Source organism: Mustela nivalis (genome assembly GCF_964662115.1).
Source record: "Mustela nivalis genome assembly, chromosome: 15".
Lineage (NCBI taxonomy): Eukaryota > Metazoa > Chordata > Mammalia > Carnivora > Mustelidae > Mustela > Mustela nivalis.
This window is the reverse complement of record NC_139034.1, coordinates 29,037,721-29,065,423: the sequence shown is the minus strand read 5'-3', so window position 1 is coordinate 29,065,423 and position 27,703 is coordinate 29,037,721. Positions and strand designations below refer to the sequence as shown.

General features: G+C 36.6%; 1 protein-coding gene across 2 annotated transcripts; it reads right to left on the bottom strand.

Annotated features, from left to right (window-relative positions):
- Positions 1-676: 676 nt before the first annotated feature.
- Positions 677-18,696, bottom strand: SPRYD7 (SPRY domain containing 7). Of its 2 annotated transcripts, XM_082701572.1 has the most exons (5): positions 17,820-18,696; positions 17,109-17,225; positions 14,454-14,620; positions 6,656-6,758; positions 677-3,150 (listed from the first exon to the last, which is right to left on the bottom strand). In XM_082701572.1, the coding sequence occupies exons 1-5, from the start codon at positions 17,923-17,925 to the stop codon at positions 3,053-3,055; spliced, it is 591 nt and encodes a 196-aa protein (XP_082557698.1). In that variant the 5' UTR covers positions 17,926-18,696; the 3' UTR covers positions 677-3,052. The 2 variants fall into 2 exon arrangements, with proteins under 2 accessions (XP_082557698.1, XP_082557699.1); XM_082701573.1 differs by lacking the exon at positions 6,656-6,758.
- Between the last annotated feature and the right edge of the window lie 9,007 nt (positions 18,697-27,703).

Genomic DNA, 27,703 nt, shown 5'->3' with positions numbered 1-27,703 from the left:
TGAGCGAAAGGCAATTAAAAGCCAAATTTGCTTTTTCTGGCTTTTAAGATTTTATTTACTTGAGAGAGAGACAGAGAGAGAGAGCATGAGCAGGGAGGAGAAGGACGAGGAGACTTCCTGCTGAGAAGGAAGCTCAATGCGGGGCTCAATCCCAGGACTTTGAGATCATGACCAGAGCCAAAAGCAGACGCTTAACAGATTGAGCTACCCAGGCATCCCTTTTTTTTGGCTTTTAATATGTAAACTGATCAAAAGATTTTCATTGGTTTCACATATCTAACATTACAAATCCTTTGCAATATTTATATTATGGAAATAACACGGATAATGAGTAATTTTCAGTCTAAGGAAAATTGCACTAGTATGAAAATATGGATTTTGCAATATACAGAATCAAGACATTGTCTCTTCAACCAGAACAAATGCAGGTCTTTGTGTGTTTTATGCCCTCTCTAGGCCTTTACTTCCTTACCATGAACTATTTAAGGTATGGGTTTATACCGTACTAATATTCTTCATGATGACTTCATGACTTCATTTTTAAATTTCTCCTGCTCAATGTAATTTTTTTTGTTTATGTATTTAATCTCTACACCCAACGTGGAGCTCGAATTCACAATTGCGAGATCAAGAGTTGCATATTCTTCTGACTGAGACAGCCAGGCACCCCATCAACGAAATTTTTTAAGACTTTATTTTTTTGAATAGTTTAGATTTACAGAAGAATTGAGTAGTACAGAATTTCCACATATTCTCTCTCCCAGTTTCTCCCATTATTAACATATTATAGTAGGATACATTTGTTACAATAAATGAATATTGATACTTTATTATTAAAATCCACAGTCTATTCATACGTCCTTGGTTTTTACTTAATACCTTTTCTCTCTTCCGGGATCCCATATTACATTTACTTGTTATGTCCCCTTGGACTCAGTTCCTCTTGGGTATGATAGTTTTTCTGACATTCCCTTTTTTTGATGACCTTGACAGTTTGGAGGAGTACTAGTCAAGTATGTTGTAGGATGCCCCTCTACTGGAATTTGTCTATCTTCCTTAAGATTAGACTGAGGTTATAGGTTTAGGAAGGTAATTTTCCCAAGAGGATTAGGTAACTTCGGATTAAAGACACATCTATACTTCATCAAACTGTTGTCACAGACATGGCACAACTCATGTATCATTTTAGTACTGTGCCTATTCCATAAGACTAGAGGCAGAAAAGATAGTCTTGAGTAAAGAACAGGATAATTTAAAAAATTTTGGCTTAAATAAAATAACTAAGAGGTAGATAACATTATAAAGATAGCAAACAGTAGTCATTTCAATTCACTTTCCAAAGTAAGCATGTTCTTTACGAATTAAGATTCAGAAAGTCAGACAAAAATGCATAAATAATATCATTCAATTCTGTATCTTCAGAGGTAAATATGGGTTTTATGTAAATGAATTTACTCAAGTATATTTATGTTTTCAAAGCATATTGTCACATTTTCACCTACCAAACAAACAATAAACACTGCAGGATTCTCTTGCCTATGGGTCAAAAATAGTCTTAAATCCTTAGAAAATTTATAGTAGGCAATCATTCTCTCCTGAACAGTGGTTCTCAAACTTTACCATGTATTACAATCACCTGAAAGTCTTGTTCACAGCTTCCTGGGTGCTATCCCCAGCGGTTTCTGATTCAGTGGGTCTGGGGCGGGCCTAAGAATATGCATTTCTAAAAAGTTTTTGAGGAGGCTGGTCTGAGGACCCTATGAAAACTACTGCTTAAGAGTCAACAAGGAAACTACATTCTTTAAGTGCCTATGGTGATTCGGGTATTTTACATGTATTACCTTATTTAACTAGTTACAGAATCTTATCAAGCGAATATGAGTATCCCTTTTATAAATGGTGAACTTAAACTCAGGGATGCTAAAGAACTTAGCTGAGGAGGTAACCGGATTAGAGGGCAAAATAACAATTCAGATTTCTGATTCTAATGCCCATGGCTTTCTAGTATAACATACTTCTCCTGTTCACAAAGGAGTGAAACATATATGTCCTTGGCTCACTAGCAAAGGAGACTCTACCAGAGTATGTACAGTTCTTAGTTCATGTCAGTAGGGTATTGAAGAAATCTTTACTGAAGACTTGGCAGAGGCTCAGGGTCATGGAGAGGACTCACTTTCTCTGAACTTCTGAAATAATCAAGGATGAAGTAAATTTAATGTATAATTAACAAAATAGGAAGAACATGTATTTAATATAGTACTAATTAGTTACTATTATTTTATTATTTGTTACAGAAAAACATACATTTAAATAAAAGTTCTTAAAAGAATATCTAATTTACAATTAAGTTTAAAGCATCATACTATTCTAAATGTCTGCCAGTGTATACTACATTGCCAATCAACCACTACTTACTCTGGTATTGAACTAACACAGCATGATGCTCTTCAAAAAAATCGCTCTGACAGTTACCAAAACATTCACCTCCTTTCACAAAACAAATTAAAAGCAATGACATACAAAGTAAGCAATTTAAAGTTTATGAAAAGTGGTACACTTTACTGTAAATAAATCACCAAAAAAGAAGTTGCCAATAATATATTTTCTATCCCTTTGTTATACTCTATATAAAAAAGAACACTCAGACACAAATTAGACTGTAGACTTAAAATAGTTAATGAGGTCTAAATTTCAGAATGAGAAAAACCCACCCAACTCTACATCTCTATTATAAAAACAAATATTTTATGTAAGAAAGATTCCCTTTTAAATATCTATATACATATTTCCACTTAATACTGTTAATCAAACCCATAGTTATATTTATTTAAATAAGAATTAAATAAACTGCCCCAAATGCTGATTTCATCTCACAAAACAGAAGTATTTCAAATCACAACTTCCAGATGGTATCTTGAATACACTGGTTCCTTGAACAACATTAACAAGCATATTTTTAAGAATATATTTTCATCTACAGGTCAGGTAAAGCTTTATTAAATGGTAAACACTTTTAAAAGTGCAGAAACACAAGTTTCAAAAACAAATACATTCAGAAGATCTGCTGTTCAAATAATATTTTTTCAAAACCAGGTGGAGGAGTATGATAAAATTCACTGAACTGGCAATCCAAAATTGCACTGTCATCAACTAAAGACAGAAAAAGAAAGAAAGAAATTAGAAGCTTACACCTTAATTCACAAGAATACATAATTATAAAAGACTGTTATCATAATTTCATAATATTAACAGGCAAAAAGAAAAAATATACCTGCTTCCCAGGTTATAAAATATAATCTTATTGGGTAAAAAGATCCACAATAAAAAATTAAAAACATATTATACATATTATATATGTATGTATATATGTTTGTATGTATTATATATGTATGTATATATGTATAAAGGATATACATATTATATAGTATATTATACTATATATAATATGTTACTAATAGATAGTGTGAATGTGAGTACTTTTAATTTTTTCCTTATTTGCCTACCTCTATTTTCTCAATTTTACACATTAAGATGTGTTACTTTTTAAAAATTGTTTTGAAAAAATTACAGATTCAGATAAGGTTGCAAAAATAACAGCGTTCTCTATACTATTCATCCACTTTCCCCTAGTGGTAACATCTTACATTAACCACAGTACCATATCAAAACTAGAAAACTGACATTGATAAAGTACAGTTTAACAAGACTGTAGGCCTTATTTAGCTTCTACATCTTTTTACCAGCATTTATCAAAGAGAAATAAATGCATATAACCAAACAAAGACCTGTACATAATGTTCATAGCAGCTTTATTTGTAATGGCCCTAAACTGGAAACAACTTAAATATCCATTAACAGGCAAAAGGAAAAACATATTATGATAAAAGCAGACAATACACCACACATACTACTTGGCAATAAAAATGAATGAATTATTGACACATTCTACAACATGATCAATCTTAAAATAATTATGCTGAGACACGCCACACAGAAAAAGAAAACAAATTTTATGATTCAGATTATCTGTAGTGACAGAAAGCAGATCAGTGGTTGGTTGGGGCTGGGGTGAAGAAAGTGAGTAGGAAGGATTATAAGGGAACAGGAGGAAATTTTAGGGGTAATTAATATATCCATTGTGTTGACTCTAGTAATGACATGAATATTCATAGCTACTTGTTAAACTGCACACATATATTAAATGCACATCACCAAATATTTTATATTTCATAATAAATGCAGAAAAAAGTTAAGTACTGGATTTGACATTTATGAAAGCAGTAGAGATTTTAACAAGGGTGGTTTCAGCGAAGTGGTGGTAAAGGCAGTGAGACGCGGCTGAAGAAAAACTGAACGATACAGTAAGTGGTACTATTAGTACTGCAGTTGGATAAAGAAGGGCAAACATAGGGCTACTGAGGCTAGGAGTTTAGCTGGGATAAGGATGATTCAGAATATTTACAGGCATTGAAGAGAGATGTTCCTTATGTGACATGTAAGTGAAATAAGTGACAAAGTGAAGTCCCAGAGTTCGGGAATTTGAAATCTAGACTGTACAGTGTGTTTTTTTTGTTTTTTGTTTTTTAACATGAAGGATACCACTTCGTCTAAGATGGGACAGAAAGAAGGCAGGATTGGATTTGATTGAGGAAAAACTTCAGGAGGGCTGGGGTGAGAAGGTGGAGTTCACTATTAACAGCCTGTTTCTTTATAGAGTAGAAGGTAAGGTCATCTGTGGAGGATGAGAAGAGAATTCAAGAAGTACGGTGAAGGTCTGGAATGTGCAGAAATGTAAAAGAATTGCCACAAATGTTGAGAGCTTAGGTTGTAATAAGGCCTAACTTTGTGATAACCCTTTTCTTCAGTGTGATACGGCTTTTTCTCTCTGCAGTATGAGTCTAAGAACTGACAAAATGAATTAACTGGATGGATCTAGGATTAGGGATGGGATGGAAGATAAAAAGTAAAGGAATTAACGTTTATTTTTATGTATGTATGTATATATGTATGTATTTATTTATTATTAATAATCTCTGTACCCAACACGGAGCTTGAACTCACTACCCCTAAATAAAGACTTGGATGTCCTATTGACTAAGCCAGCCAGGCATCCCTTAACTTTAATTTTTATCTCTGATATTATTAGACCATTAAAATACTTGGCTTAATTTAACTGACTTATCAATGTCAATTTATGAAATATACTTTATATAATTTACTGTCTATAACTTTACTACATTAAAAATTATGCTAAATCAAAGAAACAATCTGGAATAAAACTGTATTTGCTATACTCATTTGTATAATTTGATATTTATCTCATTTCTCAGACTAAATTATTTAGAATATTAAGCTACATTTCCATTTAAGTAGATAAAGGAATTATTTTACCCAATATGGCAAAGAAACTAATCAAAATCAAACTTAAAAATGCACTTTTATATGCAAAGATAGTGGAAAACCACTGATAAATAATTTTGGGGAGAAAAGACTAATGAAAACAACTAAAAAGTAAAGCACAAGCTTTAGTTGTTATTATATTATTAAATATTTTTATTTGTTATATGTATAGTTTTCTGACATCGTAGTCTATCGCACTAACACTGCTACCTTTCTAGTAAATTACTATAAAGATTAATAATTAGTTTTTATAATGGCTTAAATCTAAGAACTTAAAGTAATTAAATGAGAAAATATTTTTAGATTACTAAAGCCATAGGCAGAAAAACACAGCTGTTGATTTAAACTTGGTAACATAAAAAATAAAGCAGAATAGAGGGATAAAGACACTGCACTTATTATTATTTGTTTTTAATAAAGAGACACCTTATTTTTAAGAGATACATATAAAATATTTATGAATAAAATGATATAATATCTGCCATTTGCTTCAAAAAAATCCCAGGAGGGAAGGTGAAAACAGAGGAGTATTAGCATTAGGAGATAGATGAGACCTGACAGGCTCCAAGCTGATACCTGTTTGAAGCTGGGTGATGTGTACATGAGGGTTCATTATACCATTCTCTTTACTTCTATACATGTCTGAATTTTTCTATAATAAAAATTACCACAATTAAATGGTATAGAGTCATCTCTTAAGTAACCCAATCCTTGGGAAGACGCACTTGTATAGAAATTATAGTACATACATATACATGACCACCAGAAGTAAAACAATCAATACGAAACTGTTCTAATCACAATTTCTCTTGGAAGAGTTTTAAAACTTAGGTAGCTTTATAGAGATAACTAATGCTCAATCTATATAAAATTCCCATCCCTGGCTCCAAAATATTCTTTACAATTACTTTTCCTGGTCACCTAAATCTCCCTAATAACTGGCAGAAAGAGCTCTGTAAACTCAGCAAAGCTCTTTGGAACTTTCTAGAATATAAGACTACATGATTAGAAAAGGGAGTATGGTTATTGCATATTTAAGTATAATCACTTTATTTGTAAAAAATGTTTAATACATGGGGAATAAAAAACTTCCTTATTCCTGCAAAGTGGGATTCTAATATCCTACTGAGTACATTTCATATAAAAGACGTCCTTATTAACTTGTCCAGATTTTTGAATGATAGAAAGTTAATGAAAATGTCAAGTAAAAGTTAACAATCCAATAATAATAACATTTAGAAATATTTTAGCTTACCATAAACAACTGGATACACTGTCCCTCGTATACCTGATGCTGGACAATGCATATTTTTTCCATTCAAATATACATTTAATTCTACATGGTCATATGTAATACCCTAGGAAGGAAAGAAAATATTAAAAAATAAAATTATAAATGTTCCATAAAAAGCTTAAATAGAAAGCACCGACTGGGAAGCATGGAAAAAACTTCATAATTATAATTGTGTCACAACAGCTTTCATTAAGGGTTTACAATTTGGTGGAGTTCTGCTTGAACTGAGATTTAAAAAAAAAAAAATTACTGGTGATTATGTGGGGGAAAGTCAGGTAAAGTTCCGAGAGTTCACATCAGAGTACAAATAAGAACAGTCTGATGCTTAGCATTATATTCAGATAATATGAATTTTATTTTGTGAACATTAAGATAATATAAGTACTGCCTGTCATGTACAGAGAGACCTTTTTTTTTTTTTTAAACTTATTTGAGAGAGACAGAGCAAGTGCACTGGGGGGAGGAGAAGGAGAGGGAGGGAGGGAGAGAGAAGCAGACTCCCCACTGAACACAGAGCCCAGCGCAGGGCTTGAGGCATGGCTTGATCTCACAACCCTGAGATCATGACCTGAGCCGAAACCAAGAGTCAGACGCTTAACCGACTGAACCACTTGGGCATCCCCAGAGAGACCTTTGAAAATCATACAGAAATCACTGCTCTCTACAGAATTTGATCTTAAGGGGAAAAACAATGAGGTTTTCAGCAGTGGGGCTTAATACCTGTCACTGTTATCAAGTTGTGAAGAAGTGTCTTCATAGAACTTATTTCTGAAAAGAAATACATTTCCATCTCTTTACCTTGCTTTCAAATTCATCAAATATATTATACCAAGGTAAAACTAGTGTTTACAATAGAATGTAATTGTTAGCTAGTATCAAGTTGAAAAACAGAAAATAGCTCAAAAGAGTAAAAAAAAAAAAAAAAAAAAAAGAAGAAGAAAAATAGATCAGTCTGTATAGCTGAAAGTTATTAAAGGTGCAAAAGTCAAAACTAATAATAAATAGTTATTATTACTAAAATGCTGGAAAATACTTTGAAAGCCTCTATTATGTACCAAGCACTATTCTAAGTACTTCATATTTAGTCCTCACAAGATGGGTATTATTATTATTACTATCATCTCCATTTTACAGATGAGGTAGCTAAAACACAAAAAGATTAAAATAATTTATGTAAGGTTACAGAACTAGGAAGTAGCAGAGCTTGGATTTAAACCCATGCAGTATGGCTTCAGAATATTACTCTATTTGCCATGCCATACTACCTCTCTTTAAAACTTTATATAATAGTTACTAACTGCTGGCAGAAAGTCTTAATTTGAAGAATTAAGAATAGACTGCAGAGATCTTTCAATAGCGAAATCAAGAAGACCACTCCAAGGATTTCTGACTGTAGATATATTGTATCAACTTTAAAAACTTTTTAGAGGTAGATTAGGACATCTGGGTGGCTCAGTTGGTTAAACATCTGCCTTTGGCTCAGGTCATGATCCCAGGGTCCTGGGATTGAGTCCTGCATCAGGTTCCCTGTTCAGCAAGGAGCCTGCTTCTCTCTCTGCCTGCCTGTACTGCTTGTACTTGTGCTCTGGTACTTTCTCCCTCTCTGGTAAATAAATAAATCACTGAAAAAAAAGGAAAAGAAAATTTTTAGAGGTAGTAAAAGATCTTACAGATGATCTAGTCTTAACTCCTTCACTTTCTCCTTAAAACAACAAAGGGCCAGAAGAGTCAGTGTGTTAAGTGCTATAAAAGATTCTCCTGGGGCTCCTGGGTGGCTCAGGTGGTTAAGTTTCTTGCTTTCAGATCAGGTCATGATCTCATGGGTCCTAGGATCAAGCTCTGCACTCTGCACGGAGTTTGGCTCTCTCCCTAAAACAAATAAATAGACCTTTTTAAAAAATCTCCTCAAATCTCAGTAAAGCCAGCGTTAAAGAATAATTTTTTAACAGTTAAGAAATATTGAGAGAGAAATTGTTTCATTTCAGTTTATGTATTTAAATATAATAAAACTAACTGATGGCTGGGATTAGTTTTTGTAATGAAGAGGCCTTTTTTCATTTAAAAAAACAAAAACAAAATCATACAAAAACAATGTGTCCTCTCTCTATAGGAACCACCTTACAGGGTGTCTAGTGCAGAGCCGAGGTTTGTTATCCAGTCACCCTTCACCACCTAGTGGCAGCATAACCTACTGCAAGCAAGCAGGTATTAAAAGCCCAATCTGCGGCAGCACGGCAAAATCCCAGCACTAAAGAAAGAAGTGAGAAAGGATGTAAGAACCCCCAATTCCTATTAGCAAAGTTTAGCTCAAGTATTTCTAACTTAATCTGTCCTTTTATATGATCCAGAAACGGTTTCATTCTGCCACAATGATACCAAAATATCTGACATTTATCAATAATTGGTTGCATGTTCAGTGAAGACAATCTGTAATTAAGCTGCCTGTATTATACTCCAGGATCCCTCCATAAAGAAGTTACTTAACTTCTCCTAATCTATGAAATGGTAATAATAACACTATCTATTTTATAGAGTCATTACAGGGATTAAACCCTGTAATCCTGTCAGGCATTTAAAACAGTGCCTGGCCCATAATAAATATGAGAGAAGTGTTCGCTATGATGATGATGATGATGACGATGATGACGACAATGATGATGATGATGGTATAGAATGTTTACACTCCCTCTAAATAGATAAATAAACCACCACTCTCTCCCTAAAATAAATAAGCCTTTAAGAAAAATAAAAAATAAGACCACAGTTAAAAATCTCAATTTCTACAACTCTCTTTCTTTTCACCAAAATACTGCATTTTTCTTCAATAACCTGGATTTACCCTGTGTCATCTTATTCTGAAAATTAAACTGAAAAATGCAATTTTAGACTATAATTTCCACTTCTCAAAACTATGTATAAAAGGAAAAAATAAGCATAACCCAGGTATGCTTTCCTAGTGCTACAGTAGGCCCTGTGGGTATTATAGGATTACTGCATGAATATAATAATTTGGTCAGATGTTGAAAGCTTATTTTTCTTGATTTCTCCTCAGGGAATGGTACATGACTGAAATTCTGCACATATGAGAATGTTTTTCCTGTCTTAAATCTGTTCTACTTTTCCTATGCCACTGTCAGCAATTTGGTGAAATTTGTTCTCAAGTGTTAGAACTAGGAATATAAAGGTAATAAGGTAGGGTAATCTTTTATTTTTCTTGACTCTGGATATATTTCATCCTTTTAAAAGTCCTCCTTTTATCAGAATGGACATGAAAACTCAAGTTTAATTTAATAAAGTTGATCATTCTTAAATCTCTCAATTTGTGGTATCAGTTTTCTCAATAAATGAGATAGGAAGATAAGAATAACACACATTAGAAGTTCAACAACAAAGAAAAACATTTGTTACTGATTATCCTTATGTCTGAATTTTATCTTCATGTAAACAGGCTGATAGCATCGACTTGACTTCAAGACTCTCCTTCAAGAAATATCCATTTGAATAAGAGTGTTCCATATTATGGACATCTGGCAATGATCTACAAATACAAAGCCAACTATTCAAAAAGAACAGGGAAAAGCAGATTTTAAAATGGTTTATACCTTTTGTCTCCTAAAACAACTTTTTTTTCTTTTCCCCTAAACCTCAACAATTTACCTATTTAAAAACTAGGGGAGCACGGATGGCTTAGTCAGTTAAGTGTCTGACTCTTGGTTTTGGCTCAGGTCAGGATCTCAGTGTCATGACATCAAGCTCCATGTCGGACTCCATGCTGGCTGTGGAGCCTGCTTAAGATTCTCTCTCTCCCCCTCTCTAAACAAAACAAAGCTGAATTAAACTAAATGTTCTTCATAGCTTTTAATTTGCAGAAAAGAAAAGAAAGATCAGGGGCATCTGGGTGCCTCGGCTGGTTAAGCATCCGACTTGATTTTTTGCTCAGGTTATGATCTCAGGGTCATGGACTGAACTACCCATCTGACACTGTGCTCAGCATGGAGTCTGCTTGAGGGTCTCTCTCTGCCTCTCCCACTCCCTCTAAATAGATAAATAAACCACCACTCTCTCCCTAAAATAAATAAACCTTTAAGAAAAATAAAAAATAAGACCACAGTTAAAAATCTCAATTTCTACAACTCTCTTTCTTTTCACCAAAATACTGCATTTTTCTTCAATAACCTGGATTTACCCTGTGTCATCTTATTATTAGAAACCTTCCCTCATTATGTAGATTCCTTTCAACTTGGTACCACAGCCACAAACACAAAGTTCTATGTATAAGGGCATCTTTGCTGAAGGAGATTCTAGGACCCTGTTCTCAATCAATAGCTAATAGCCTGAATCCAGAGTATAAGGTTATTGGATAATGCCATTTAAGAAGTAACTGGGAGAGCAGAAAGGCACCTTTGGATTACATTTTCAACAGGGTGGTTTTGGCAAAGACTTAGCTGGGAATAAAAATAGAGCTGTCTTAATATATGTAACTCTTTCTATCCCCTGCTTTCCAAAAAACTTCTCTCCAATCAAACCTTAGAATTTTTAGTCCAGTTCTTTGAAGAGTTCTGTAAAGTGAAGAAGTTTAATAAGTTTAAGTTTAATGAGGATCATCACTCCTAATAAAATGCTGTAATTCTTTAATGGAAGTTCATAACAAAGTAAATACAGGCATACCTTGTTTTACTGCACTAAACATATAGTGCATTTTTTACAAATTGAAGGTCTGTGGCAACCATGTGTTGAACAAGTCTATTGGTGCCATTTTTCCAACAGTGTTTGATCACATCAAGTCTCTGGGTCATATTCTGGTAGTTCTTGCAATACTTCAAAGTTCTTCATTATTTTGTTAAGATGACCTGTGTTCAGTGATCTTTCATGTTACTAGTGCAATTACTTTGTTGTGCCACAAACCATGCCCATATAAGATCATTCAATAAATATGTAGGTTTTAACTGCTCTACTGACTAGGTATTCCCATCTCTCCCCATCTCCTCTGGCCTTTTTATTCCCTTAAACACAATATTGAAATTGGGCCAATTACAATGGCCTCTAAGTGTTCAAGTGGAAGGAAATCACATGTCTCTCCCTTTAAAACAAAAGTCCAAAATGATTAAGCTCAGTGAGGAAAGCATGTAGAAAGCCAAGACAGGCCAAATGCTAGGCCTCTTGCACCAGATAATTAACTGAGTTATGAATACAAAGGAAAACTTCTTGAAGAAAATTAAAGTGTTACTCCAGTGAATACACAAATAAGAAAGCAAAACAGACTTACTGTTTTGTTAAGATGACCTGTGTTCAGTGATCTTTCATGTTACTAGTGCAATTACTTTGTTGTGCCACAAACCATACCCATATAAGATCATTCAATAAATATGTAGGTTTTAACTGCTCCACTGACTAGGTATTCCCATCTCTCCCCATCTCCTCTGGCCTTTTTATTCCCTTAAACACAATATTGAAATTGGGCCAATTAATAACCCTACTGTTGATTCAGAGAAATTTTGATGGTCTGCTTAGAAGATCAAATCAGCCATAATATTCCCTTAACCCAAAGCCTAATCCAGAACAAGGCCCTAACTCTCTTCCATTTCTATGAAGGCTAAGAGAGGTGAGGAAGCTGCAGAAAAACAAAAAACGAACAAAAAACCCCCTGGAAGCTAGCAGAAGCTGGTTCATGAGGTTTAAGGAAAGAGGCCATTCCCATAACACAAAAGCCGCAAGGTGAAGTAGCAAGTTATCCAGATCTAGTCAAGTGAAGGTGGCTACGCTGAAAAACAGATTTTCAGTGTGGACAAAAACAGCCCTATCCTGGAAAAAGATGCCATCTAGGATTTTCAGAGCTAGATTCTAGAAGTCAATGCCTGGCTTCAAAGCTTCAAAGGACAGGCTGACTCTTGTTAGGGGCTATATAGCTGGTGACTTTAAGTTGAAGCCAATGCTCATTGACCATTCCAAAAATCCTAGGGCCCTTAAGAATGATGTTAAATCTACTTTGTGTGCTCTACAAATGGAACAATAAAGCCTGGACAACAGCACATCTGTTTACAACATTGTTTACTGAGTATTTTAAGCCCACCGTTGAGACCTACTGCTCTAGAAAAAGGACTTTTTTCAAAATATCACTGTTCACTGACAATGCATCTATCCGTTCCCCCAAAAGCTCTGATAGAGATATACAACGAGATTAATGCTGTTTTTATGTCTGCTAACACAGCATCCATTCTGTAGCCCAGGGATCAGGAGTAGTTTCAACTTTCAAGTCTTAATTACTTAATTACTTAAGTTTCGTAAGGCTCTAGCTGCCATACACAGTGCTTCTTCTGAAGGATCTCAGCAAAGTAAACTGAAAATCTTCTGAAAAGGATTCACCATCTAGATGCCCTTAAGAACATTCATGATTCAGGGCACCTGGGTGGCTCAGTCAGTTAAACATCCAACTCTTGGTCTCAGCTCAGGTCTTGATTTGCGGGGTTATGAGTTCAAGACCTGTGTTGGGTTCAAGACCCATGCTGGGCATGGACCCTAGTTAGGGAAAAAAAGGAATATTTATGATTCATGGGAAGAAGTCAAAATTTCAACATTAACAGGAGTCTTAAAGAAGCTGATTCAACCCTCACGAATGACTTTGAGGGTTTCAAGACCTCAGTAGAAGCATGAACTGCAGAGGTGGTGGAAACAGCAAGAGAACTAGAATTAGAAATGGAGCCTGAAGATGTGACTGAAATGCTGCAATCTCATGATAAAACTTTAGTGGATGAAGAGGTGTGTCTTGTGAATGAGCAAAGAAAGTGGTTTCTTGGGATGGAATCTACTCCTGGTGAAGATGCTATGAAGACTGTTGAAATGACAGCAAAGAATTTAAAATATTATATAAACTTAATTGATGAGGGAGCAGCAGGGTTTGACAGAATTGACTCTAATTTTGAAGAAGTTCTACTTTGGGCAAAATGCTGTCAAAGAGCATCATATGCCATAGAGAAATTGTTAATGAAAAGAAGGGTCAATCTTTGCAGCAAAATGCACTGTTGTCTTCTTTTAAGAAATTGTGAGGGCCACCCTAACCTTCAGCAACCACCATCCTGCTCAGTCAGGAGCCATCAACATTCAGGCAAGACTCTCCATCAGCAAGATTATGACGCACTAAAAGTTCAGATGATGGTCAGCATTTTTTAGCAATAGAATATTTTTAAATTAAAGTACATCCATTTTTTTAAACATAATGCTATGTACACTTAAAAGACTACAATGCAGTGTAAACATATACATTCACTGGGAAACCAAAAACCTCATTTGACTTGCTTTACCGCAATATTTACTTTATTGCAGTGATCTGGAAACAGACAACACTATGTCCGAAGTATGCCTGCAGTAAATGTCAAAATTTTCTCTAAGAGAGCTTTAGCTGCAAAAATACCTAACATTTTCTAATATGAATGTCAGCAAAGTTTCAAAATTATGGGCCAAGATTTCTCTGATGTGAGAGAAGCAAGAAATGCTGATAAGCAGCCAACCTGTCAAAATTCTCCTGAATGGAAATAAGGGCTTATGCCGATTTTCCTGGCCAGCAACAGCTCTAGAAAGGAGAGTAGTTAGGTAAGGCAGCAGAATCTACACCAAGTGCTCTCTTTGGAATATGTACCACCTCATTAGATCCAATCCCAGTGCCTCAGAATTCAAACCACAAACTCCCAGGCAAAACTATATACACTAAAAGCAGTTTAACTTTAATAATTTACAGTGGAAAACAACTCCACAGTAAACTTACCACCACATCTCCCTCCTGTGGAAGACTGTTTGCTGGCAGCCTATTTTTCTCCTCGTTGTTGTGGTATAGGGCTCCATCATTCCTCATCACCAGACTATGCACATCTCGGCCAAGAGGAATCTGATTCAAGTTAACTTTCTGAGTTGCAACGCCAATACCCCATATTCCTAAAAAAATAATAGTTTAGATGCCCCCCAAATCTGAAGAATACAAATATGAAAGAAGGGGTTGTTTTAAAGAGTAAGTTGTTTTTAAAAGAAATCATGTACTATCACTAAACTATTTTTTATTAATTTTTTTAAAAACAAATCTTTTAAAAGTAGTTTGTGAACTACCCTATGTTCTCTACAGATGCAGTACAATGTAGGAGATAAGAGGGGGTTCTGAAGCTGTACAGCCTAGGTTAAACTCTGGCTTAACTAGGTGATCTGGGGCAAGGTATTTAACCTGTCTCTGCTTCCTCACCTGTGAACGTGGGGTTCTAACAGTACTTACTTCAAAGGATTATTAAAAGATATAGCAAGGTCACTAATACTTGGAACAGTGTAAGTATTCCCCCCAAAATTGGTTAAGCAGAGCATTTTTTAAAAAGATGTTAGCTATTATCATTACTATTCTCTAAAAGACATTTTGAGAAAGCACATAATTAAATGGCCTATGGTTCTAGTCAAGCACTACCTCAGAGAAGCGGGAAATTAGTTTTTAGTTTTTGCATCTATAATGTGTGACAAATAACATAGATCTGGTCAATACCACAAAGAGGAGAAAATTAATTCTGAAGTCTAAAATTATTTTAAGGAAAAGTGAACTGGGGGAAATCAGAGGGGGACATGAACCATGAGACTGTGGACTCTGAGAAACAAACTGAAGGTTTTGAAGGAGAGTCGGGGGAGGTATTAGGTGAGCTTGGTGGTGGGTACTAAGGAAGGCACGTTATTGCATGGAGCACTGGGTGTGGTGCATAAATAATGAATCTTGGAACACTGAAAAAAATAAAATTAAATTTAAAAAAAAAGAAAAGAAAAATGATTTTCTTACCCGTGCCTTAAATCAGTGAGTTTTTAAAACCTTTTGGTCTAAGTAGATTTTAAGCAGGCATCTCTCCTCTTAACCTGCCAAACAGAATACCTAGAGCTCTGGATTTTGTTTCGAACTGTTTCCTTCTCAGTTTTTAATCAAAATCAGTTAGGAGAAAATCTATAGATGGAAGAAGGTTTGAAGATCATGTTGCCAATCAATTTTTCTGAATTAAGCAAAACTATCAGAAAGTTGCATTCTGGGTATCACTGTCTGGGCTTCCTAAATAATCTTACAACATAATTTATCCTCCAGAGTGGGATAATTTTAAGAGTGACAGAAGGGGATAGTACTAATTGCATGGAACAACAGTTCTAGACAGGGTTACAGAGTCTCCTTACTCCTAAAAAACTGTGCATGCTGTGATACACTTTGGCATAACTGCCTCAAGCTTTCACTGAGAGATCAACTTACAAATTCCAACAATATATTTATTTGAGAGACGTCACTGAAAATGCCATCCTTTACAGAAAATCCACATAAAAATTTGTCCTGGATTTAAGGATCAAGAAAGTATTTGCTTCTCTTGAGAAAAGGTAGGTTGTACTTGAGAAGATTTTAGCTACCAGAGACATTTTGCAGCTAACTTATAAAAGAATGAAATGGAAGACAGTTTCATATGTATTCCATATACTTAAGAAAATCAGTATTTTAAATTAATTTAGAAAACGAGCCCCAGAAGGATGTTTTATATCATTCAAGCTTGTTGACGAGGAGTATGATTTATTTCCCTTTAGTTTTCCTATTCTACACCTATACTTACATTATTCATGCTCTATTTCACTAGAAGTTTTTTTTATAACAAAGCTTTAAAAATACATTTCCCCACATTCAATCCAGCTACAAGTTAACTAATTGCTATTCTAACACTCAAGCAGAACTGTTGTAGGATTCAAAAAAAACTCTGTAAATTTTTTGACGAGAAATATAGACATCAGAATTCTAAATGTGTTAACTGCTTCAGAAGATAACGAATTTGGGTATGAGAAAACATCCAGGATAAGATTGGTTTTATCCTAAGATAAAATAGCAAGAATCTGGGGCGCCTGGGTGGCTCAGTGGGTTAAGCCGCTGCCTTCGGCTCAGGTCATGATCTCAGCGTCCTGGGATGGAGTCCCACATCGGGCTCTCTGCTCGGCAGGGAGCCTGCTTCCCTTCCTCTTTCTCTACCTGCCTCTCTGTCTACTTGTGATTTCTCTCTGTCAAATAAATAAATAAAATCTTAAAAAAAAAATAGCAAGAATCTACACCTTTAATGCTTGGCCAAATGAAATGGAGCATCTAACAGCCCTTCATAACGCTAATGTCTTACACGGATCGTGTAAAACGCACTCATAAGTATAACCCACGTGAAGGAGGAAGGGCAGTTCTTGTAACCCCATTTTAGAGATAGCAAAATTGAACCTAAAATAACTCAATAACTAAAATAACTACTTTAGCCAGGATAACACAAGGGGGAAAAAGTTCTTCCAAATAAGTTTGGTGCTTTTCTATTGCCTCCTTAATCTTTTTCACACACGAAAAATTGCTCTTAGTATTTAATTAGTACTTTTAATAGTAAAGGACCATTATACCAACCTGTGGACTGGATTTTGAATTCAAAATAGCTTTTGTTTTGATGTAAAGGGGCACTGGCTAAACAGCCTCCCGTTCCACATATTCTTCTTCCATTTTTTACAATGACAACATCTGTTCCTAAACAAAAAGTGCAGAGACCGTGTAAAGTTTTTTATTTTCTTATCCAACAATCAAGGTCAATTTGTTTCACTTCTCTTAGTCAAAAAATAGCGATGCTATATTTACTTTGAAATACAGAAATGCTGATAAAAACAATTTTTAGTTCACTATATTTTCCCCTGAGAATGTTTTTATTTAATATTCATTTGTGGCTAGAAATCTTGTTTAGAAACGCAATTTAGTAGTAATTCTGTAGGAGGAGCACCACAGGCGCTCCCCTCGCCTGGGGACAGCTGACGAGTCTCGGGAGGCGGCTGCTCCGAGATTCCGGTGAAAATGGGTGGGGAGGTCCACACAACCAGCTCCCGATGACAGGAGCAGACAGGGCTGCGTAGCCCTGAACACAGAACAGGGCCGAGGTGCAGCCGGCCGGCATCTGAGAGAGATCCGCGAGACAAAACGGGGTCGAGCGCAGCACCTCAGAGCGAGGAGCGGGGGGCGGCGCCCGGAGGGGCAGGGCCGCGCGTGGTTCCTCCGACCTCGCACTGCCCGCGACCCGCCGCGCCACACCCGGCGGGGGCCGTTGGGTCTGGGGGAAGGGAAGGCCCTTACCCATGTGCTGCGTGTCCAGCTGCACCGCCGGCATCTCCTTCAGAGGGATGTGTCCCGTCCCGCCGTCCCTGCAACACCGCAGGCAGCAGAACACCGAGGCGGCCATGGCACCAAGACCACCGACTCCGACGCCGCTCGCTACCAGCCGCCTCTAGACCGCGGCGACTCCGCCCCCACGCCTCCGCTCCGCCTCCCGCCCCCGCCCGTGCGCCAGAGTCTGTGTGGAGCGCGCAGACCGATACAGCGACGCCCCACGCCGGGAGGGCGCAATGCAGGCAGAGGCGTAGCCGACCCCGGATGGAAGATGTAGAGGCTGCGCAGGCGGGGAGGGGCGGGGCCCAGGAGGGCGGGGCTAGAGGCGGGGCTAGAGGCGGAGCGGGGCGGAGGGCTGGACAGGCGGGCGGGTTGACTACCTCGTTCTCCGGTCCTTTTTCCCTTGGCGAGTGTTCACGACCGAGTTCTCACGTTGAGCAGTTCGCAGGCAGTCGGCACCCTTCGGACACTGAGTAGTCGTAGAATGCTGAGTTTTAAAAACTGTTCCCCCCAACCTTGACATTACCTTTAGAAATGAATTGACAGAAGCAAGTCATGCTGCGGGAGTGAGAGCTGGTAAAGGACCCTGAGGTTTTCCACAACGCCCACCACCGTGCGCCCAGGGCTGAGAGAACTTTGCCTCCACCAAAAGCCTCCGTCCGGGTGGCGCCTGGGTGGCTCAGTGGGTTGGGCCGCTGCTTTCGGCCAGGGTCCTGGAATCGAGTCCCGCATCGGGCTCTCTGCTCAGCAGGGAGCCTGCTTCCCCCTCTCTCTCTGCCTGCCTCTCCGTCTACTTGTGATTTCTCTCTGTCAAATAAATAAATGAAATCTTTAAAAAAAAAAAAAAAAGCCGTCCGCTGCCGTGGCTGGTTTCTGAAGAATTTCCTCAAATTCTAAATAGACGCACAGGCCCCGAGAGTAATGGCTGTTAGTGATTTCACCCTGAATGCGCACCTGAGGTTCTAAGTCGGCCCTGGTGCATCTGAGGTGCAGAGATGCGCGTTCCGTGGCCCTCGGAGCCGCGCAGTTGAGGAAGCCCAGGAGGCCGTGCGGGGGTGATACCAGTGGGGCGGGGCGGGAGGGCGATGCTCTACCCGCCTCTGCCAAGCTTCACCCTCCCGATGGACTGGGGTTTCGAGGAGTGTGAAGGGAACTCCGGAGGCAACAAGGAGGTCGTCCGGCCTCCCGAGGGAAGCCCGCATTTCCTACCGCCTGCTCCTTTTTGCTTCCAAGTAGGAGGCCCACAGTGTGGTCACTTGTCATCTCCTTGCCTACTTAGATCTTCTGTCCCTGGTCGATTTTATGTAATACACCTTGGGGCCCGGAGATGATCTGCGGTGACCTCTAGAATTAGGCTGGCTCAAACCTTTATTCCCAAATAAGGCTTCGCCCGGGTTCAGGTCCTGGGAAACCGACGCAAGACACCCACTTAATGTGTAGTGGGTTTTCTACACATAACATTCTGGTGACCTCAGTGTAAACCTCCTTCATGGAGGATTTTTTTCCGCCCAACAGAATAAGAGAATTTTTTCAGGGTCCTGGATCTTCGCTGTCTATACAAATGGTGTTTTCATTACAATAGGGAAAACCTCCAAGTTCTGTACTTTATTTAGTTAGTTACCAGAGAATTAATAACTAAGGTGATTTTTGAAGTGACTGAGGATGGACTCTCTCGCAGCCTATAAAGTACTTTCTTGGTGATCATTTTACACATGACATTTTTCTTTTACTGAAAACCTCGACCTTTATTCTGAGAGTTCAGTTAGTGTTCGGTTGTCTTCCACTGGGAGGGAAGAGAAATTAAATAGAAGGTGGAGAGACAAAATTTCCTGTCATTCCATGAGGTGGGCACTCTCTGATGTATGTATCTAATCAAATTCTTCAAAGTTTTAGGGTGGATATTGTCTTCATTTTATAGATGAAAAAATAGAGGTAGAGGGATTATATAACTGATGTAGCCTCAGATGACTAGGAAATAAACAAGGTAGGATGCTTAAGCCCGTATTTGCTCCACCAGATCATGCTGCCTCTCAAATTCCAGAGATTTAACTCTTGTGATAAATGCTGAAATTCTTTTAAAAGTGCTTTCAATTCGAAATGCAGATTTGCACTTTATTTTTGTATGTTTCATTAATCTCCATATTGGCTATCAGCTGCCATAACTCATGTACAGACAATAACATAAAATAGCAGTTGTTAAAAAGTAAAATATTTATTCAGAAATATTATTAAAAGCAGTACCTGTATTTAATATATAAAAAATAATTAGGCCATTCAAGACACTCACATTTTCAGTGAAAAGCTGGACTATGAGATGGCATGCCTTTGCCATTACTATAGAAGCAGAACTGCCAGTCTTTCCTGGCTAGAAGAGTAATCTGTTGGGCTACAGCCCAGTGCACTTTGCCCCCAATGTAGCAATTCCAGTGCACTCAGCAGTATCAAGCAAGCAAAACCAGTTAGCTCCTTAAACAGACTTCCCTGTCTTGGCATATGAATGCCATCCATGAGCTCACAGACCTTATCCTTCTTATATCTGGGATTCTATTAACCTTTCATTATTATTTTCAAAGGAATTATCCTTTCTTTTTGAAAAGCACAATGTTAAAGATATTTTGACAGTCTTTCACAGCTATCACTTTAAATAACAATCACAAATAAAGCCTACAGAAAGTTTCCCAATAGTTAGTTAGAAGGTCGTTTATCTAAGTCAAAAGCAATAAGAGAGAATGACTACTTGGAAAAAAAAAAAAAAGTCGGCTTCAGTGACATGCCAGGAACTTGAGAACTGATAGGACAATAATGTAAAGCATGTGTTTCCGAGTTGAGTTTAACATCATGCTCAAGATTTTCTTTAATGGTTTTTATGCCAACCAGACATCTCCTGTTAGTGAACTTTACACTCTGTACTGGGTCACACGAAATGGTTTCTTTTTTTTTAAAATTCATTAATCAGTTATTAAGCCAAACTTTTTTCTTGGGGTAATCCAGACCACATTTGTGATCTTTCAAAAAATCAGAAACGTTAAAAAACCCATAAACTTCTAAAAAACTAAAAATATTCCTGCGGCCTTGATCTATTCATTATTATAATTTTGAGTTATAGTAACTGACATTTATGTGCTGCTTACCATTGCCAGGCAAAAATAAGTGCTTTTTATAAACTAATTTAATCCTTGTATCAACCCCATGAGGTAAAAATATCCTCTGCTGCACACTGGAGGAAGCTGAGGCAAAGAAAAGATAAGAAAGGTGCCCAATGGGCGCCTTGGTGGCTCAGTTGGTTAAGTAGCCAACTCTTGATTTCTGCTCAGGTCATGATCTTAGGGTCTTGGGATCAAGCCCGGCATTTGGTTCCATGCTCAGTGCAGAGTCCGCTTGAGAATCTCTCACTCCCCCTCCCTCTGCTTCTATCTCTGCTCCTGCCTTCTTGAACGCATGTTCTTTTCTAATTAAAACAAAGCAAAATAAAACAAAATTTAAAGAGAAAAGGAGGAAGGAAGGAAGGAAGGAAGGAAGGAGCCCAAATTTACACAATCAAGTGATGAAGCTGCATTCAAACCCAGGCTCTAGGGTGTTTGTTTGTTTCTTAAGATTTATTTATTTATTTATTTATTTAAGGGAGAGAGAGAGAGAGAACACGCACTTGGGGTGGGGAGGGGCAGAGGGAGAGGGGAGAGAATCCTAAGCAGATACCACACTGAGTGTGGAGCCCAAAGGCGGGGCTTGATCCCAGGACCCTGAAATCACTACCAGAGCGGAAAGGAAGAGTTGGAAGCTTAACCCACTCCACCACCCAGGTGCCCCTCCAGGGTCTTTGTTCTTAACCCCTATGCAAAATGCCTCCCTAGAGTACTATAAGAATAGATTCCTAGTTTTTGTTTACAGTCTCTTCCCTTATCTCAGAAGCTGACATTTAAATTCATCTGGCATTAATTACACTCCTTTAATCCGGATTTACTGAATTCTAAAGTAACTTACCTATATTCAACAACAAAAGATAACACTGAGAACCTTCTTCTGGAACAGCTTCCCTTTGTTAGCAACACATTCCAGAGTTTTGTAAGGGTGTCGTTCATAGATAGGGTGTCTCTAAATGATCCAAAGAAAAGCATAGTTAGTACTTACAATTGCTAAATCAGGTAAACCAAGCTGGAGACTGGGAAAAGATAGAGATTCGTAGTAGAAGGAAAGAGAAGATGGGGGTAAAGTAAAGGAATTTGATAAAGATACAGAAAAATAAGAATAATAGAGAATAAAGCAGAATAATTTTTAGTATTGAAGAAGAAGAAAAAGAAGCCAGTAGCAAGTGCTCTATAAATAAGAACTTAGGGAATAAAAAATGTGATTTGCCAAGAACTTTCAACCTGTAAGGAGGGTGCCTTCGTCTGTAAAAGCAGACTGTTACAAACTGAGGGGAATTCTGTGATTTCTCCCCAACCTCAGCTTCTCTTATTCAGAGTGTGGGTATCCTAATGTACTTAAACATACCATAAATACCTTTCCTTATCACTTTAGATCCTAGGTACAATTGCTGCAATAATTAGAAGAAAGATATATTGAAGATTAAAAAAGAAGAAGGAAGGAAGGGAAAGGGCACTATTGAGGTAGGTTTTGCCTTCCCAGAAGTTAAGGAAAATGAGAATAAGTAGTTAGTCTTGGGATCTACATTCCTTGTCTAGTAGTACAGAGGGTACTTAAACCAGTCACTTGTCTCCAAGGAGCTGATGATAAGTGTTTTGTGCAATGTTTCTATGGCCAAAGATCAGGCTACATACAGAACCTGATGTTATGGAAAGGAGGTTGCAAAAACACTTAGTTGGCTGGATCAAATACTTCAATAAATGTTTCTCAAAGCATTTCAAACATTCAAATGATTCTGTCTTGGGACTGCCCTAAGGCTTGGGAACGAGAAGTCACCATCTCCAAATTATGAAACCAAAAGGCACTAGACATTTGCAGGAGGATCAGACAGAGAAAAAAATTACTTCTAGTTATATGTAATAGCTGCAAAAAAACCCAAAATCATCTCACTGAAATTTTGAGAAAGATCTGAAAATAATCTAGGAACAAGGAAGGGAAAATAATTATTAGTTAAGATTTACCTAACACTACTAATTTAAGATATATACAACTTCACATAGTGTCTATGGCTTTATTTTTGCAAGTGTAGAAATGTTTATAAAGTTTTTCATAAGGTTTTACCTACAGTTACAATCCCTCCAAACCTATTTCCTCAGTAGTGGTTCTGCACATAAATGGTCCAAATGCAGGCATTCTCAGAACCTTGATTTTTGTGTTGAGAAGGAACTGTTATCTTTCCTTCCATTTGAACATGAGTGTCTGTGAATGTAGATGTGGTTCTGGGTAGGCCTAATTTCAGTTTGGGCCATAACTGCTAGGCCATAAACTTTGCAGATCCTGGAAGCTGAGTTACAGGGAATGTGAGACTACTTAAAATTGCTGGTAAAAGTTTACAAAACTCTGGAATATTTGAAAACTGCTTTTAAAAAAACTCACTGTGAAATAAATGATTTTGAAATAACAACCATGAGAGTTAGCTCCAAGGTTATGTTATGGCCAAGAGAACTTCAGTGTAGGAAAATGGAACTGCTAAGAATTGAGCATATAAAAATATCATTTTCCCCTCTTATTTTGGCTGTTCCAAACTTTTATTTTATTTTTTTTTTAGAGTAGGCACCACAGCACAGAGCCCAACACAGGGCCTGAACTCACGCCCCGAGATCAAGACCTAAGCAGAGATCATGAGTTGGATACTCAACCAATTGAGCCATCCACCTGCCTCACTATTCCAAACCTTAACCAAACCTTTAAAAATGATTCTGTATCTTTTCTTTTAAACTTCCTGTTTGTATGTATCATGTCTAATATCTAACTCAGATCTCAGTTCATGCCAAACACTTAAAATAGTCTATAAAAAGAGATATAAAGCTTTGGAAAGGAAGGAAATTTAAAAAGTTAGGAAGAGACTCAAATTTTCCCAAAATATCAGAAAAAAATAGTAAAATCCCACTTTATGTGTTCTTAATTCATCAGCATTCTATAAATGTTTGAAAGAACAGCAAACGAATAAAAGCCCTTAAAATAAATACATGTAATATAATTATACTTCATCTAAAAACCAGAAAGTAGTGTATGTAAACTGAGTTCTTAGAAACAGATATCTACATTAACTGCACTAAAGCGGGTTGTTGTATAAAGAAAATCTATATACAGAATTTTTAAAATAATAACAGCTTTATTGAACTGTTATAAATATAAATATTTATAACACATATATTCTTGTGTGAATTATGACAATGCCAACTTTTTAAAGTATATAATTAAATGATTTTTAGTATATTAATTGAGTTGTGCAACCATTATCATCACTTCAAAAAGAAACCCCTTAACAATCACTCCCCATTCTGCTGCCCCCCACCCCAGCTCCTGGCAATCACTAATCTACTTTCTGAATCTAGGAGTTTGCCTATTCTGGACATTTCATATAAATGGAATTATGCAATATATGGTCTTTTTATCTGGCTTCTTTCACTTAGCGTGATGTTTTCCAAGTTCATCCATGTTGTAGCACGTATTAGTACTTCATTCTGTTTTGTGGTCAAATAATATTCTGCTGCAATACCTATATTGTATTTTGTTTATCCATGCATCAGTCAATGGACATTTGGGTTTTTTCCATTTTTTGACTATTATGGATAATATTGCTATGAACATTTGTGTACAGGTTTTTTTTAGTGAACATATGTTTAAATCCCTTTGGTTATATACCTAGGAATGGAATTACTGGGTTACCTCGTAACTCTTTGTTTAAAGGTTTGAATAACTGCCAAACTGTTTTGCAAAGTGCCTGCATCAATTTACAACCCTAGCAATGTACAAGTTCTCCATGTCCTCACCAATACTTGTTATCATCTGTCTTTTTTATTTTAGCTATCCTGTGAGGTATGAAACCGGATCTCAATATAGGTTTGATTTGTATTTCCTTAATGATCTGTGATGCTGAGCTTCTTTTCCTGTGGTTTTTTTTTTGGCAATTTGTGTATCTTCTTTGGACTAATCCTATTCAAATCCTTTGCCCATTTTTAAATTGGGTTACTGATCTTTTTTGTTTTGGAGTTATAAAAGTTCTTATATATTCTGGGTACAAGTCCTTTGCCAGATTATATAATTTGCAAATAATTTCTCCCATTCCATACGTTGTCTTTTCACATTCTTTTTTGTTTTAAGATTTTATTTTTTTAAGTAATCTCTACACACAACCCTGACATCAAGAGTTACACACTTCACAGACTGAGCTAACTAGTCTTTTCACATTTTTGATGGTGTCCTTTGAAACACAATAATTAATTTTGACAAAACCCATATTATTTATTTTTTTCTTTTGTCACTGTGCTTTTGGTGCTATATCTAAGACACCACTGTCTAATGCAAGGTCAGAGACATTTATTCCTGTATTTTTTCTATAGTTGTATACTTTCAACTCCTACATTTAGGTGTTTGATACATTCTAAGTTAATTTTTCTGCATGATGTGAAGTAGGTGTTCAACTCATTTTTCAGCACAGACATCCAGATGTCCTCCACAAGCATGAAGAGGGTCTTTCTTTCCCCATGGAACTGTCTTGGCATCCTTATTGAAAATTACAGAGGACTTTTTATAACTCATAACAAAGATTTTATCTGACTACAAAGAATAGTCATGTCGGTTTAATCTTAATTGATATGCGTAGTCAGAAAGCAGGTACCAAGATCTTTTAAATACCTGTGTACACGTTTTGAACATACTCATAAAGGTTACCGGGAGTTTTTGTATCAACTGTTCATTTTATAGTTACTTCTATAAAAGTGAGTAGCAAAACCACATTCCCTCATGGATGCTTTACGCAGACCTCCAGTTTGCCAGTCTTTATCTTTCCCACCCCATCTCTCCTTATCAGTTCTCTGGGTGCAACATCCTGGTTTGGGTCTGTACTAGGAACTCTTCCTTTCACCATTGGTCCTCATCCTCATCAGACCTTATGCTTCCTTCTTACATGACTAATACTTTGTCCACTTTACTCTCCTGAAATGTAACTCATAGATATTACAATGTATCTACATAGGTAATTTCAGAAAACTAATATAATGCCCTGATGATTAAATAAAGGGGCATGTATTCACTTGCTTGTGCTTAACAATATGGTGGAGATCATATGCTTTGATACAATCAGAGAATAGTGCCTGGACTGAGAACAAAATTAGTACAAAAGCCTACAAAGAAGTTGTATGGTACTCTTCTCAGGATAGTCTTAGATTAAGAGTGAAGAACAAGTCCAATAAGAACATCCAAATAAATAAATAATTTCAATGAAAATGTTCTTATCATGACACTAAAAATTAAATATATGTTAAATTAAATATATATTATGTATGTAATGATGATAGTATAAGATGAAATTCAATAAAATCCTTGCACTTAGTATCTCAACTAACTGTGTAATATTCGCTTTGAGCCTAGTAATATGATTTCTGTAACCTTTTTCTGTTATGTGTTTGCAGTTGGTTTTCTTGGTTTTGCAGTAATTGCGCTAGAGCACTGGGTCCCTTTTCAACTAGCTATCTGGTTAATAGTATTTTCCAAGAAAGTAGTTATGAGCATTTTAGTTGGATCTAGAAGCCTGTGTAGTTAAACTGATTAAATTGCTCTTTGGCCTCAAAATCTTTATGTTTTCTTTTGTTAGTTTTTTAATTATGTTTTATTAATTTCTGTTAAGTGGGCTAACAAGGTCCACGTTCATTTCAAATGTATAAATAATCCAATTCAGTGCTTCAAATTAGAAAAAATGATCTTTTAAAATGATAGCCAAGTGAGAGCAATATATTTCCAAAGCAGTATCATTAAGCATATTTCTATCTATTAATTGCAAGGATGAAAATTTAAAAATCTTGAACAAAGGGCTATTTGTAAATGGTTCAAGTTTGCTAATAAATTCCATGGTAATATCCTTCATGCTAATGAAATTGTTCTCATTTTCTTTCTGCTTAATAAAAGAGCTCTTTCAACTTTTCAAATATATTGAAAAGATAAGTGATTTGATTTTGAAATATTTTAACTTTAATGTTTAATTTTTCATTAAATCAAAAAATTCTACGGTTGTATCAAATAGTGAACAAAGTCTTTTAAAATAATTTCCTGTGGCAAAACGTCTTATTTCTGTGCTTAGAAAAGACATTCACATTTCAAGTTCTTTTTCATTATTACTGTAATTTGTAAAACTATCGTATATCATTCATCAACTTAATTTTTGTGTGTTTTCTTTAATTGAGGTTAAAAAAATACCATTATTCATACCTGTTAGGCAGAATATTGGGCTCCCCCTCAACGATATTCATGTCCTAAATCCCCAGAACCAGAGAATATGTTATTTTATATGTCAAAAGGGACTTTGCAAATGTGATTAATTTAAGGATATTGAGATGGGAAGATTATCTTGGATTATCCAGGTAGGCCAACTAGTCACAAGCCTTCTTGTAAGAGGGAAGTAGGAGGGTCTGACAGGGAAGTAGATGGAAGCAGAGGTTGGAGTGATGTGTGCCACAGAAAGCAAGTGTCCTCTAGAAGCTAGAAAAGCCTTGGAATGGATTCTCCCTAGAACATCCTGAAGGAATGCCGCCCTGCAGATCCATTTTAGATTAATCTCTAGAATTGTACCATAATAAATTTGTGTTGTTTTCAACAACAAAATGTGTGGTTACTTGTAGAGCAACAATAGGAAACTAATACATGCAGTAAAATAAAATAAAGTGCACTGATATTAAGTGTATAGCTTGACGAGTTTTTATAAACAT

Excerpts from the sequence above, each read along its gene's own strand:
- SPRYD7 (XM_082701572.1), bottom strand. The coding sequence starts at position 17,925 with ATGGCCGCCTCGGTGTTCTGCTGCCTGCGGTGTTGCAGGGACGGCGGG. Across the intron at positions 17,226-17,819 it reads GCTGGACACGCAGCACATGG|GAACAGATGTTGTCATTGTA; the intron begins GTAAGGGCCTTC and ends CTTTTTGTTTAG. Across the intron at positions 6,759-14,453 it reads CACAGGAGGGAGATGTGGTG|GGTATTACATATGACCATGT; the intron begins GTAAGTTTACTG and ends TTTCCTTCCTAG.